The 15753-nt window shown below is 51.2% G+C and overlaps 1 protein-coding gene across 1 annotated transcript in view; it reads right to left on the bottom strand.

Moving 5' to 3' along the window:
• ESRRB (estrogen related receptor beta) overlaps positions 1-15753 on the bottom strand; it is a 114786-nt gene that overhangs the window by 49684 nt on the left and 49349 nt on the right. Inside the window, exon 2 of the mRNA XM_047863366.1 lies at positions 5064-5473. Within this exon, the coding sequence (XP_047719322.1) occupies positions 5064-5460 (397 nt within the window). The 5' untranslated portion in view covers positions 5461-5473. The remainder of the gene's footprint in view (positions 1-5063; positions 5474-15753) is intronic.

The following is a 15753-nucleotide window of genomic DNA, read 5'->3' as shown; positions in this document are numbered from 1 at the left end:
CAGACTGGGAAGGGGCGATCCTGGCAGCCAGGAGACCAGACTAGAAGCACAGTGGTCGGTGGTGGCCCGGAACAGAGCAAGGCGAACAGAGAGACGCATTAGGCCAAGGGACATGAAGGAAGGAGATGGAACTGGACATGACTGTGGGGACGTTGGTCTGGGATGGGGGGCAGGAAGTCGAGTTCCAGGTTAAGACCCACTTCTGGCCTGCACACCAGGGAACCGACAACTGGGACACAAGGAGAGACGTCTAAGGGCAGGTAGGACTTGTTGCATTTGGGAGCTTCCAGAACATCCAAGCGGAAATGTTTTGTAGGTGCTGAAGGCTCTGGAGCGCAACGGAGAGGCTGAACTGGGACTCATTCATCACAAGCCCGGGCAGGAGCAGATACAGATACAGGGCAGTAAAGCGGGTCAAGAACTGAGAAGAGGAAGGGAAAGGGGGGCTGGAAGCTGGAAGTTGAGAGGGTTTTGTTTTCTTTGTCTTAGATTGCAGATACCACAAGTATTTCAATGCAGAAGGGAGGAGGCTAGGAAGTGAGAGGGTAAAAGAGAGGAGATAGTGGGTAGGAGGGTCTCCAGAAGTGGGGCGGGGATGGATTCACCCAGAGCCTGGGGCAGGAGACCATCCCTTGCAAGGGGCAGTGGGTAGTTCGGCTGGCAACAACTGAGGACATTCCCATCAAGAGCTTCCAGTTTCTCAATGGAACAGGAGGCAGGGTGACAGGGTCAAGGTTTGGGGATATGTCTTGGAAGAGTCCCCCAGGTGGCTCCCTAAAAGGCCACTTCATCAGTTTGGTACTCATTACAAAGGTTTTCATTACTGTGAGGTCAGTATCATAGTCCAGAAAGGAGCTCCATCTCTCAGGGCCAGACTCACATTGGCCAAATTCCAAAACCTGACATATAAGCCCAGGGATACACATTCAAGTACAAAGAGAAACTGATGTGCCTAACCTACAAGATCACTCTAAGCAGAAGACCTGGGGGGGCGCGGGGGGGGGGGGGGTGACTAGATCATAATCAGAAAGATGTTAATCACATCAACTGAATGTTTAATGACATCAGTCTGTCCCCAGGCTGACTCCCTTTTGGTAGGAGTGGTGCCTTTGTCAAAGTCTGCCTCCTTTTTCCACGCCTGGGGGGGGTGGGTAGGGGGCTGATCAATCCTCTTTGATGAGCACATTTTTTTCCCCCTTAGATATGCTAGTAAATTCGGTCAGGTTGAGGATTATCTCCTTAGCTGTGGAGCCACTGGGTCCCTTCGGGAAGGTGCCTTTTTTGCGTCTAAGCTCATCTGTTCTTGGTGTCCTCACCATCTCCAGCATGGACGACAAAATCCCTTTCACACAGAATCGGGCAGGCAAAGTTGCACTAAACACTGAACGTGCACTACTAGGGGTTTGATCCTAAGCCCCAGGAGGACAGAGGGACTGTACCTACCTTGTTCAATGCTGTAGTGCAGGAGAGCACACATTTTTTCTGTAAAGGGCCAGACAGGAAATGTTTTAGGCTTTGTGGCATCCTGCTGTTGGAGCACCAAAGCAGCCAGGTTCTACGTGAACGAATAGGTGTGGCAGTGTCCTAATCCAACTTGATTGACAAAAGCAGGCTTCAGCCTGTAGGCTATTCTCAGCCCACCTCTCCCGGCCCCTTCCCCCAGCCCCACAGTGCTCCCACCTAGCACAGCCAAGCACGCAGAGCGTACTCAATAAATGTTTATAGAAAAGAAATGGCTGGGGGTCCCTGGCTGGCTCAGTCGGTGGAGTGTGCGACTCCTGATCTTGGGGTTGTGGGTTCGAGCCCCACTCTGAGTGTAGAGGTTAAAAATAAAATCTTAAAAAAAAAGAACAGCGGTCTGAGGGTTTTTTCAAGTCTACCATGACATCCTTGTTTCTATAAACTTCTTTCCATATTGATGTAAGCATGGAATTGAGAGACTGAAGGGATCTAAGGAGACAGAATATGAGCTAGCATGACTTTAGAGCTTTGCCCAAGCATTTATATCAATTAGTGAATGGATCGTTCTGTGATGAGAGGCCCTCAGTCCAAGTTATCAGGCTTTTAAAACATGGCCTGAATATCCTCTTTATTTTTGTTTTCAGGTTTATTTAGAGAGAGACAGAGTGGGGGAGGGGCAGAAAGAGAGGAAGAGAGAGAGAATCCCAACCAGGCTCTGCGCTGTCGGCCAGGAGCCTGACGCGGGGTTCTCACTCACAAACTGTGAGATCATGACCTCAGCTGAAGTCAGACGCTTAACCGACTGAGCCACCCAGGATGCGCAGACGCTTAGGGGACTGCACCCTGGTTTGGAGCCTTAGGCTAGGCCTGCAAACTCACTCAGCTCTAAGCTTTAGACGCCAGGGTCTGGAGGGCAGGTGCTATGGTCTTTCTCTCCTGCCCCCCACCAGTACCTCTCTCAGAACACTCACACGGTGCCCGCTGGTCTTTGTGAGGCTGTCCAATTATTGGTCTTCCTCTTTATACTTTAACTATGTTTCCACATTTTCTACAACCATTATGTCCAGGAACAACAAAGTCAAAATCCACGTTAGAACAAAACCAAAGACTTAATGAAATGACTGGAGCAAACCATCAGCTTTACAGTGTACTTTTCCGGGTTCTAAACAGAAACCTCTTCCCGGTTCTAAAGGAGAACCAGAACTTGTGACAAAGGAAAGAGACAGGAGCAGCTGAGCTCTGAATGCACGAAATGCTGCTCTTTGTCCTCTGCCTTCTAGGAAAAGATCATTATCCTCTTTGTGGAGCAAATAATTAAGACTGTTTACAAATCCTTCAAGTGGGCTTTTGAAGTGCTGAGGGCACTCTCGGCGCCCGGGCCTCTGCGGAGGGAGAGCAGGGTTTCTGAGTCTGCCCCAGCCTCTACTTTCAGAAAATCTGATCCAGAACCCTCCAGAACCCTCAGTGAAGAACCACATGGAGTGAAGAAAACGGGATTGTCTCCTAAAAAGCAATTTTTCAAAAGCTGACCTCAAAGAATCTAAAAAATAATGGCAATCTTACCGAGACCATTTCCTGATCTGGGAAGAAAACAGTTGCCATCTCAGTAACTTAAACTGGTGGAAACATGTCATGCTTATTGGTCACATATCCAATGATACAGATTGGCTCTCAGACTGGAGGTTTTCAACCCTGGCCGAGGCCGGAGACTCACAATTAATCACACAGTGCTTTTCAAATTCCGAGATTCCAGGGTGTCCTCCCAGACTCAGGAGTGTGAAGCTGGCAGGGACTGAAATGTGTGCGTGCACCGTGCTAGAGTCTAGCACAGTGCCTGATGTGAACACAATCCGTAAACGCTCGCTAAAAGCAGTGCGTATCATGGCTCCTTCTCAGGAAGGTGTAAAGAACCCGAGTCTGGGGTTCTAGGAAAATGTAATTTTAACTGCTTCACTCTTTGGTTCTGGTTGAATTTTTACCTTTTTTTTTTTAAAGGTTCATTTAAAAAAATAACTATTATCTGTAACTAAGATAGCCAAAATAATTTAAATCCTAAATCAAAATATACTGTTTTACTTACATCTATGTAATTACAAAAGCCTGCCGTGTACGATAAAACAAAGTGTGTGTGTCTTAGTAATAATACCGTCGTAAGTGATATTGTAAAAGTGAAAATCATACCCGCAAGCATTTATTTAGCACTTACAAAGCACCAGGCAATATTATAAGTGCTTTGTACATACCAACTCACTCTTCTTTTAACATCTCTATGTGAAGAAGGAATGAGAGCATTGTACCTTACCGAGAAGGACATGAACCCAGAGGGAAACCAAGGCAGCATGCCCAGGGGCATCTAGCCGTAACGGATGGTGCTGTCTCATCCAGGAACCCGCTGGACAACCACTACACCACAACGTCTCAACTAACAGGGAGAACTGGAAACATGGCCAATCTTAAGGCCCTCAACTAATTTAATGAATAGTCACAAGAAATTTAAACAAATATTTGTTGAATGAAGACACGGAGAGTCATCCCAGGAAAGCTCAACCTGACTCTTCCAAAAATGAAATGGGAAAGGGGGGAGGGAAGACACCCTGAGGACAGCCAGGCAGGGCCAAGGGACGGGACAGGTGTCCCTGGGTTTGGTCCAGTCTGGCTGCAGTTTCTGTCCCAGTGGAATGGCATCACCCTACTTCAGTTCCATGCACAAGGGGGGCTGTTTGTCCATCCACAATCAACAGCACCTACAGCAATGGCTGGTGCTTAGTGGGTGCTCAGTGGACTCCTGATGAAACGAATGGCCCAAGTGCTCTGCCCATGGCCTCCTGCAGTAACACCCTTGGCTACCACGTACCAGGTTCATTCCTCTGGCTGAACCCTGTGCCATGAACTTGATAACAGCTCTGGGAGAGTGTTCTCATCATCATCCCCCATTTAATTCAGGGTGACTTTCCAGAGGCCACCCACCAAGGCTCTTGCACACCTTCATAGGAATCAATCACTCACATACCCTATGAAAGAGGCCGCCACCCTCGCTTGTGGCCATCAGAACATGATTCAGCTGCCACACAGGCACACTGCAACAGCCCTTGAAGACAGGCCATGCAGCGATCAGACAGGGTGAGTGGGTTTCCCTTGCTCTGATGGCCTGGCTCTTTCCCGATTGAGAAAATATTTGTGTTTCATTTGTGCCCCTAAAAGATCAAAACAACAACTCTTTCTATAGCAAGGAGTCTGGAACTTCAGGGTAAAATAACAGATTTTCTCCCCCAAAAAGCAGCTCGTTAGGGACACGCTCTTGACTGTGTTCCCCACACCAGTGAGAGGCCCATGCACAGTGCATTTGTGTGGGGTTTCCCGGGGTTTTCTGGGGCACCACAGGGGAGTACCTGTGTGTCAACGACAGTGCTGGAGTTAGAGTCTCCTGGGGAATCCCGAATGAGAAACCCTGAGAGGTAGGAAAGGGGCTCTACCAAACCCCTGCTGTAGCCACGCGGGGACCGACCCGGCAGCTGACGGGAATCACCGGGTTTCCCCGCTGCACCTGCAGGCAAGGGCGCCCCTGCCCGCGCCCACCCAGCCCCTGCCCTGCCTTCACGCACCTTGGATGGTCCTCTTGAAGAAGGCCTTGCAGGCCTCGCAGGAGGCCACGCCGTAGTGGTAGCCGGAGGCAATGTCCCCGCACACGAGGCACAGGCGCTTGGGGATGGCGTTGAGCATGTACTCGCACTTGATGGCCGAGTCCTCCATGAGGCCGCTGGCACAGTCCTCGTAGCTCTTGCGGCACGGGGTGCCGCCCAGCCCGGCGCCTGCGAACATGGGCGGCGAGTCCAGACCGTTGGCGTGGGCGCCCAGGGCCAGGCCGAAGCCCCCGCTGGCGTCGGATGAGCCGCTGGGGCTGTGGTGGCTGAGGGCGTCGATGCCCGAGGACGGGCTGGACGGCTCTGTCTTGATGAAGGAGCCGCAGCTGGAGCCCAGGTGCCGGTCGTCCGCGGACATTCTGTTCAGCAGCCTGCGGACACAGAGCACGGACAAGTCAGCTCTGTGGAGGGTGCGGTGGGTGTGACGCCGGACCCAGGAATTAGCTCTGGGCTCCGGGCACCGAGTGGGCGGGGCGGCTGGGAGGGGCTCAACGCTAAGGCGTTGGTGAGATAAAATGCTGGCCCAGAAGGTCAACTGGTCAGGACACTGCACAGCCCAAAGCAAGTTTCTGGCATTACCCCCCAGAACCTTCTGAGTCCTCAAAGAGAAAACTAGGGTTTTTATTTTATTTTACTTTATTTTATTTATTATTATTATTATTAATTTTTTTTTGAGAGAGAGAGCACAAATGAGGCAGAAGGAGAGGGAGACAGAATCCCAAGCAGGCTTCACACCCAGGGTGCAGCCTGACGCGGGGCTTGATCCCCTGGCCGCTGAGATCATGGCCTGAGCCACAATCAAGAGTCTGACATTCAACCCACTGAACCACCCAGGCGTCCTTTAAAAAACTACGTCTGTTGGGGCGCCTGGGTGGCTTAGTCGGTTGAGCGTCCGACTTCAGCTCAGGTCATGATCTTGCAGTCTGTGAGTTCGAGCCCCATGTCGGGCTCTGTGCTGACAGCTCGGAGCCTGGAGCCTGCTTCCGATTCTGTGTCTCCCGCTCTCTCTGCCCCTTCCCCGTTCATGCTCTGTCTCTGTCTCAAAAATAAATTAAAAAAAAAAAATTAAAAAAAAAAATAAAATAAAATAAAAAACTACGTCTGATCGATAAACTTTAGATTAGGCACCCCAGCTCTCTGCAAATTGCTGGTATAAGGGGGACAGACAAAATAGCTGGCCAATCTTCCTGCACAACAAAAGTACATGGTGGCCGTGGCTGGAAGTCTGAGCGTGCTAGGCCCTGGCCCAGACCCCCTCAGTACTGTGACCTGATAACCCCTTTCACCCAGCTCCACTGAGGCATTGGGTAAGTCCAAGCTTGGTGCTTCCCCAACATGCCGCCATCACTGAGACTGGGACCAGACACACCACCAAGGCACCTGGCCAGGGCAAGAGGCAGGGCTGGTGGCAAAAGCTGCTCTCTGGGGTTTGTCTCTGGCCCGGGGCACATCTGGAAGGTGGCTCCAGGCCCCCTCCCCCTCCCCGTCCTTAACCCTTCAGCAGGCTGGCTTCCCAGCCCCACCTGGCCCCAGAGACTGTGTCTCCAGGAAGTGACATGAGGGGGCCCCTTCCAGCCTTAGGTCCTCGCATCCCTAGCAGTTTCTTCACCCTACATTCCAAGCTCTGAGCGTTCCTACCTCACCCACAGAGGCAAGGGAGCATTACCAACATGACAAGGTCACTGTGAAGGGTCCTAAAGGTTACCTAAAATGAAAGTCCCTTCTCCCAGAACCATGCTGGGTCCACCTGTCCTTGACCTGGCCTGGCTGTGTGGAGGCAAGGAGCTGGCCAAGGCTTATGCCCGTGGAGCAGGTGAAAGGAAAGAGAGAAAGATCTTGGAGAAGGAAAAGGGCTGAATGATCAGTGGTATGGCCGCATTAGCAGAAAGATGGAGGGGTCTCAGTACCGGAGGGTCCGCTGGGTAGCAGCCATGGTCCACCTCTAATAATGCCCAGAGGGAGCCCCTGTTTCCTGAACGGCCCTTTGAGGAAAGGACTGGTCACCACCAGGGAAAGGGCTGCTTTGCAGCACCCACAAAACCCACCCCCACACCACCAAATGCAATCTCACGATGGGAGGGGCCGCCGTCCGTCCCCGGTGTCACTAATGATTTCATAGTTAGTACACCTCCTGAGGGGTTGTCCCATCCATCTACATTTGAACATCTGCAGGGACAGGGAACTCATTGCTCCACAGGTGGTTCTAATCAGAAACCGGGAGCTGCAGATAGAAAGATAAAAGATCCATGTGAGGTTACTACTCTCAAGTTTATCTACTGGAATGCAGCGTCTAAAGATAGAGGCTCTCAGGTCTCTTCTGTTCCAAATGTAACGTTCCCAAGTCCCCTGAGACGCCCTCCCACAAGTACCGTGTTTCCCTTAGATCGGCAGAGGGTGCCCTAGTTGAGGGTCTCCTCTGGGTCCTTTTATAGCTCTGGCTGGTGCGCTGTGATCGTCCTGGGTTCCATATGACCACCTGCCTCCCCTCCATCCACCAGCAGGTCCCTGGTATGTCCACAGGAAACGCCATCAGCCTGGCAAGGCACAATCCAAGCAGAAAATCTGCCCCGGTAGGCACCTTTGGGTTACCTCCCCACAGCGTCTCTGCACAGGGCAGGCAGGGAAAGCTGACCAGGGGTCCTTCCACCTGTAATCCTCTCCTGCCCACTGCTTTAGGTTCTGCGGGTCACAGGAACACCCCAGGCCCACAGTGACGAATCCTGCCGAGGAGATGGCTCCCAGACTCCAGCCCTCCCTCCCCACCCCTCCCTGAAACTCAAAAGAACTCCAGAGGTTTCGGGAGATACACTTGACGTTAATGGTAATCACAGTAACAGCAGTAGTCCCCCTACCCCCTTATCTGCAGTGTCAGTTACCCGAGGTATCACCAGGTCAACAGAAGCCTAACACCACGTCACAATGCCGACGTCATCCACCTCATTTGGTCTCTCTCTAAAAGTAGGCCTTTTATCATCTCATCCTCGGAGACTCCAGGGGCTGAAGGAAGCAAACTTGACCCTGGCCTCCGAGCGGCACAGAAGTCCAGCCACTACTTTACTGCCCGCATCCCAGTTGTGTGTGTTTGGACAGGGGCAGGGTCCGAGGACTTCATTCCTCTTCTCTTTCCCACGACCGGGATTTTGGCACCCCATCCCCACCCCGCCCAGAATGTCTTATCTAGGGAGAGGCCACACCTATTCCAGCCACCTGCTGTGTGCCAAGTGCTGGCCAGAGGACAGGAAAGGTCATGACACACACAGCCCACAATCTCAAGAACTTCGTTCTCAGGGCGCCTGGGTGGCTCAGTCGGTTAAGCGGCCGACTTTGGCTCAGGTCACGATCTCACAGTCCGTGTGTTCGAGCCCCGCATTGGGCTGTCTGCTGACAGCTCAGAGCCTGGAGCTGCTTGGGATTCTGTGTCTCCCTCTCTCTCTGCCCCACCTCCACTCACGCTCTGTCTCTTTCCACCAAAAAAGTGAATAAACGTTAAAAAAAATCTAAAAAAAAAAGCTCATTCTGTCTCAGGAAGAGCAGACTAAACAAACACAAGTGTGCAGAGCACCAGAAAGAGCTAGGGGGTACTACCCTCACAGGGGCGCCCTTCCCCCCCCCCCCCCCCGGCTCCCGCCGCTGGCCCCACCAGTCTTCATTCATTCACTTGTTCATTCATTCATATTTGCGGACTGAATGAACACCCCCTCCAGGGGGGGCACGGCTTCTTTTCTGTGTGGAAGATTCCTTCCAAACTTTTCTGTTTTTTCAAGCTTAGGAGTTGCCGGGTCTGTCCTCTGCCCCAGAGGCTGGCCTAGACCAGTTCAGTGGCCATCCACCAAGGGCGGTCACACTCTGGATGCCTCCTTTTCTACCACAGCCTTTTAGTCATCACAGCCCGTCTGCCAGACATTATCATCCCCACTTTACAGAAGAGAAAAGCTGGAGCTTGAAGCTTGTCCCAGGTCACCTGAGGGACAGGAGAAGCTTGGACCTGAACTGTCCCTGTCTGACTACAGACGCAAGCTCTTTCTTCTGTGGCGCTCTGCCTCCCGTCAAACCAGGCCTCTGAAGGACCTGCCTCCAGCAAGAGCCTCAAGCTTAAAGCCCTCAAAACCTGCAGAGAAGAGCTCCAAAGCCCAGAACCTTCCTCGCAGCCATTTCTTGACCTGCAGTGTGAGAGTCGAGAACTCTCTGGGGGCACAGAACCCTTCTAGGCTACCGGGTCCTCGATGCACCAGGCAAGGGACAAAATTTGCTGGAGAGGCCAGACCCTCCACGAAAACCTTGTCTCCAACTCTCCTGACCTCTGGCACATCGTTCATGCATTCCAAAGCAAAATTTAAAGGATGGGAAAGAAAGAAGCCCAGGAGGTGGGGGGAGAAGAACCGGCCGGAGGAGCTAAAGAATATAAAAAGCATTTTTTTTAACGTTTATTTATTTTTTGAGAGAGAGAGAGAGAGAGAGAGAGAGAGAGAGAGAGAGTAAGAGTGCAAGCAAGGGAGGGGCAGAGATAAAGGGAGACACAGAATCTGAAGCAGGCTCCAGGCTCCGAGCTGCCAGCACAAAGCCCAACGCGGGGCTTGAACCCTTGAACCGTGAGATCATGACCTGAGCCAAAGTCAAGACGTTCAACCAACTGAGCTACCCTGGAGCCCCTATAAAAAGCATCCTTTAAAACGCTTTTTAGGGGTGCCTGGATGGCTCAGTTGGTTAAGTGCATCCTACTTCAGCTCAGGCCATGATCTCATGGTTTGTGAGTTTGAGCCCCATATCAGGCTCTCTGCTGTCAGCACAGAGCTCCCTCTCTGCCCCGTTCCCCTCTCCCTCCCCCTCTTTCTCAAAAATAAACATTTAAAACAAATAAACTGCTCTTTAAAGCATGCTTTAAAAAGAGTGTGTGTGTTGGAAATGCAATGAGGAGGGGGTGGCAGCAGGTCACATGTGGCTACAAGGTCAGCGGAGATCAGAATGGGCAAGCGTCCACTGCAGCAAGCAGTCAGGAGGAGGCAGGTGATGTCGCCAGGGAGTGTCAAGGCTCAGTGGGGATGGAGACCACTGTACCGTGGCTGGAGGAGGTCATGAATGCAACAATTCTTTCCAGAAGTTTGGCTGCAAAGGGTAGAAAAGGATGTGAGAGTGGGGTGCCTCCTGGCACACCTTCAGACCTTCAGGCAGCACCATTCCCTTGAACTTGGGATCATGGGGGCAGATAAAGAATGTTTTGTTGTTATTGTGGGTAATTGTTGGTTTTCTTTGATGAGGAGGGGCGTGTGTTAAGAACACAACCAACAAAACTAAAAGGTAACCTCTGTATGGGAGAAGATATTTGCCAATGTCATTATCAGATAAAGGGTTAGTATCCAAAATCTATAAAGACCTTATCAAACTCAACACCCAAAAAACAAATAATCCAATGGAGAAATGGGCAGAAGATATGAACAGACACTTTTCCAAAGAAGACCTCCAGATGGCTAACAGACACATGACAAGATGCTCAACATCACTCATCATCAGGGAAATACAAATCAAAACCACAATGGGAGATCACCTCACACCCATCAGAATGGCTAAAATTAACTCAGGAAACAACAAATGTTGGTGAGGATGCGAAGAAAGGGGAATGAACCCTTCTGCACTGCCGATGAGAATGCAAACTGGTGCAGCCACTCTGGAAAACAGCATGGAGATTCCTCAAAAAATTAAAAATAGAACTACCCCAAGATCCAGCAATTACACTACTAGGCATTTATCCAAGGGATACAGGTGTGCTGTTTCAAAGGGGCGTGTGCACCCCAATGTTTTTAGTAGCACTATCGACATAGCCAAAGCATGGAAACAGCCCAAATGTCCATCGATGGATGAATGGATAAAGAAGATGTGGTGTATATATTCAATGGGATACTATTCAGCAATCAAAAAGAATGAAATCCTGCCATTTCCGACAACACTGGAGTGTATTATGCTAAGTGACATAAGTCAATCAGAGAAAGACAAAAATCATATGATGTCACTGATACATGGAATTTAAGAAACACAACAGACGAACACAGGTGAAGGGAAGGAAAAACAAGGTAAAAACAGAGGGAGGCAAACCATAAGAGACTCTTAAATACAGAGAACAAACAGGGGGTTGCTGGACGGGAGGTGGGGGGGATTAGCTAAATGACTGGTGGGCATTAGGGAGGGCACTTGTTGGGATGAGCACTGGGTATTAGATGTAAGAGATGAATCACTAGGTTCTACTCCTGCAACCATTACTACACTATATGTTAACTAACTTGAATTTAAATAAATATATTTAATTTTTTAAAAAAAAGAATGGAAGGAACTTAAGGTTTTTAAAAATTATGGGATCCACACTTTGCAGTTTGCCTTGGGCGATCCTGATCCTACCTGCTAAGTACCCATCGCCCCCGCTTTACTCCCCAAAGTGGGCAATGAATTGCATGGTGACTCTATGTTCAATGCTGATGGTAAAGAACAGATCAAGATGCACAGACTGAAGATATAAAAGGTAAAAAATGTCCGCTTTTCCCAAATTCCAGTTCAATCTTCACCAGAGTCAACTGAGGTGCTTGCTGAACAGGTGGCTGCCTGGGCCTGACCCGACCACAGTCATAATTTGTACATGCATCTCTGCAACGGGGGCCCAGAAGTCTGCATTTTCAGGTTGGCTTGTTTCAGCAGCCCAGTTGTGACTTTAGGGGCATCAGGTTTGAGTACCATAGGAATGATGTGGCCAGGGGGCCTGGCAGAGGTTTGATGTGAATCTGGAACGAAGGAAGAGAAAGGAGCTGAAGCAGTAAAGCGGGGTGGGGGGGAGGTTGGCCGTGCACAGGGGAAGTCTGTGGGTGGTAGAGGGGAGAGCTGAGAGCCCTCGCCTCCCTGTCCCCTCCATTCAGTCAGTGAAGGGAGGCACAGGGAGTGAAGGCTACGGGCAGGAAGTCTGGAAAAGGAAGAGAGTTTGCAATAGCAACTGGGAGGGGGGTGGTGGTGGGAGGAGAGAGCAGAAATCGGGGCCTCCAGGGTTCACCAGGCCCCTTTGCTCACATTGCAGGGGCACCAACGCAGGGGGAGCCCCGTCTCCTCCAGCAGCTTAGATCTGGGTTTCTCAACCTGGGCGTTACTGACATGTGGGGCAAAGGACTTCTTGGTTGTGGGGCCATCCTGTGCACTGCAGGGTGTTTAAGAGCATCCCTAGCCTCTACCCACTAGATGCCCCAGCCAGGGCAACCCAACCCTGGAAGAGACATTGCCAAATGTTCCCTGGGGAAAAAAATCACCCCAGAATGAGAACCACCGCCATAGATGTATGAGGAAAGAGGGAGTGTGGGGCGGGGGGGGGGGGGGGGTGCGGGCCGCAGTGGGGGGTTGGGTGGATGAATGGTGCAGGTCTGGGACAGAGGGGGTGAGAGCAGAAAGTGCAGAAGTGGAAGGAAACAGGGGGAGGGACCAGGAACAGGGTGCACTCCGGGACTTCAGGCTGAGGGAGAGCAGAGGAAGGAGCGAGAAAGTCGGGGGATTGCAGATGGGGTCAGGGAAGATGTCAGAGGTGGAGGCTGCGGGCCAAGGCACTGGTGGGGGGAGGTGGCCACAGGGTGGGTGCCGCAATGGCGTGCAGGGAGGGTGCAGCCTCGCGATGCGGGGATGTGGCAGACGCTTCAATCCAGGGAGGAGGGGGGTCACACGGAGTCCATCATCTGTGGTTGGCTGGGACCCAGTTCCCGACTGGGTCGATGACTATTGACTGTATGGGAGGGACAGAGGCCCCGTGGAAGCAGCCTCTGCAAGAGCAGAAGTCAGTGGCTGCAGGCCCTCGAGGCATCATTCCCCCCCCCCCCCCCCCCACCGTGATCCATGCGGAACAGCTAGAGCTGCCCTGGCCTCAATTTCACCACCATCTGATTCGGCATGGCCTCCCTCCCACCCCAGCACGCTCTCTGCCCCTGGCCCTCTTCACATCCAGCGTGGAGCCTTGTGCCTCAGAGTGGCCTGGCCTCCAGGGGTGCCTGAGCTCACTGGAGGAGCGGGGTGCGTGGTGTCTCTGCTTCTGCTGGACAACGGAGTGGGTTGAAGATTTTCTTCATATGGAGACCAAAAAATCTTAGGGAACTCTGAGTGAAACCCAAACAGTTGAGCTATTTTGCCACACATCTGTCGAGGAAGAGAAACTCCCGCGTGCCAGCAAGAGACAACTATAAACTTTTACGCTGGACTCCCAGGGACCTGGCCCCCTGAGGACGGCCTGCTGGGCAGACAGCAGGAGGGAAGCTTCCGGAGGAACAGTTCAAGGAGGGAAGCGCGCTTTGAACTGGCCCGGTTAGCCTAGGGCCTGGCTTGCTTTCCTCTGTGGGACAAAGCCCACCTCACCTCGCACAACACAGCAATCCGGGAGGCCTGCAGAGGGCTGCGCCTACAGCCCCCTTTTGCCTCTGTGCTGAGGCCACACTTGTAAGAGCAAAACCAGTGACTGTCACGTAAGGGTGACAAGCCTGCACGCTGGCATCAGATGAGCCAGTTCTGCCACGTATTAGCTGCTGACTCTGAGGCCAGCCTCAGAGTGCCCATCTGTAAAATGGGCCCAATCACCTCCTTCATAGGATTGTTCTGCGTGAGCATAAACTAGTGTATGCAAAATGTGTAGCCCGAGCTGGTGCCCAGCAAAGCACTCTGCAGACGCTGGCTTACTGTTGTGATTCTCCCCCGAAGCCCCTTCCAGAAAACTCATCATTTGGCCGCCTGTGGTCAAACCCAGCAAAGCTCTTCCCTCAACTAAGTCCCCAGATATAGAATGCAGGATGATTCCACAAGGAACTTGCCATTTACCAGGAGGGAAAGTGGTTGGTTAGGCAAATTAAGAGGATAAATAAGCCTAAAAACGGCAATCCACTATACAGAAGAAAAATGGTTTCTGAACACTTGAGAGACTCTTATGTACATTTCTATAATTAATTCGTTAGCCAGGGGCCACCAGAGCGATTCATTATAGCAGACCCTCAGACCCTCCAGCAAAGCTTTATTTGTTATGAATCAGCCCCTCAAGGAACCTCAAAGTAGCCCAGCTAAACTTCCTTTAAAAGTCTCCGGGTGCCTGGGTGGCTAGTCACTTGAGTGTCTGACTTCAGTTCAGGTCATGATCTCACGGTTCATGGGTTTGAGCCCCGCATCAGGCTCTGAGAGGCTCTGTGCTGACAGCTCAGAGCCTGAAGCCTACTTTGAATTGTCTCCCTCTCTCCCAGCCCCTCCCCTGCCTGTGCTCACTCTCACTCTCTCTCTCTCTCTCTCTCTCTCTCTCTCTCTCTCTCTCTCTCAAAAATAAGTAAACAAAAAAACCCTTTTTAAGAATACAGGGGCGCCTGGGTGGCTCAGTTGGTTAAGTGTATGATTCTTTGTTTCAGCTCAGGTCATGATCTCACAGTTCATGGGATGGAGCCCCGAGTCAGGCTCTGTGCTGACAGCATGGAGCCTGCTTGGGATTCTCTTTCCTTCTCTCTCTGCCCCTCCCTGGCTTGCGCTCTCTCTCTCTCTCTCTCTCTCTCTCTCTCTCTCCCTCAAAATAAATAAATAAATAAACAAACATAAAAATTTGTTTTAAACATTAAAGAATATAGAAGGAGCCCTTAATAGGGGATGGGATGCAGAGGACCACATGGCTAAATGTGAATAATGTCCCCGCCTCCTGTTTGGATAGGGATTCAGGCGCACTTACTACACAGGAGGAAGGGAGGAAGCAGGGAAGGGAGGGAGAGAGGGTGAGGTGGCCAATGATGACAAGTATTAGGAAGCAAGGATTATAATTAATCCAATCCTATACATATGAGGTCCAGTAATTATATAATTTTTTCTTAAACTCACGTATTTAATTCAAATGGACTTTCCCCCTGAGTAGTCTAAATCACCTATTTTAATATGTGAAGTTCTTATCAGTTGTATGTGATTGAAACCTTACATATGTGTATCTTTCAACAGTAGGTCTGTTTTCCTGGACAGACATACTAGCACAGCTGGGGTCAGTGGCCTGTAAGTTACAGATTCTGCTGTCCACCCTGTCGACCTACAGATGAGGGACTAAAGCCCCGAGAAGCTGCGACTCACTCCAAGTTACTAACTAGAGAGCCAGGCTGGTTGGGGTTGAGAGACATAGTGAGTAGTGGTGACCCCCCCCCCCCCCCCCCGCCGCCGCCGGGAGAAGGGGCTTACTCTGGCAGGGCCCCACCTGCTACCCTCCATTGCCAGGATGCTACCACAGCACCGCTCTTGTGGTGGCTCGATTTTATCTGGTCCCCTCAGAATACTTTTCCTAACACTCCTCTTCTCTTTCTCCCCTTGGGGCCCTCTCTGGGACCGAGGACTGCAAAATGACCCAAAACCAAACTGGCTTCAGCAAGAGCCTGCCTCCGCCTGTGTGCTGAAGCTATGGCAAAAATCTGTAATTAAGCATCTTGTCGTAGAGAGATTAGTCAAAACCAGACTGGTCCCGGACAACTGATTGAAATCTCGTTCCACACAAATTACGGCATGGAAAATAATGATGGGTAATTAGTGCCTTTCAATCGGGGCTTTTTATCCATGATTTTCCAGGCCGCATCCATCATAATGAGAAGAGAGAAGTTCTGCCGAAGCAGGGGGAGATGAGTGGATGCAGAGTGGGAGTGCC

The sequence above is a fragment of the Prionailurus viverrinus genome, chromosome B3 (assembly GCF_022837055.1).
Source record: "Prionailurus viverrinus isolate Anna chromosome B3, UM_Priviv_1.0, whole genome shotgun sequence".
Lineage (NCBI taxonomy): Eukaryota > Metazoa > Chordata > Mammalia > Carnivora > Felidae > Prionailurus > Prionailurus viverrinus.
The sequence above is the reverse complement of the archived record's forward strand: the minus strand, read 5'-3'. Positions and strand labels throughout refer to the sequence as shown.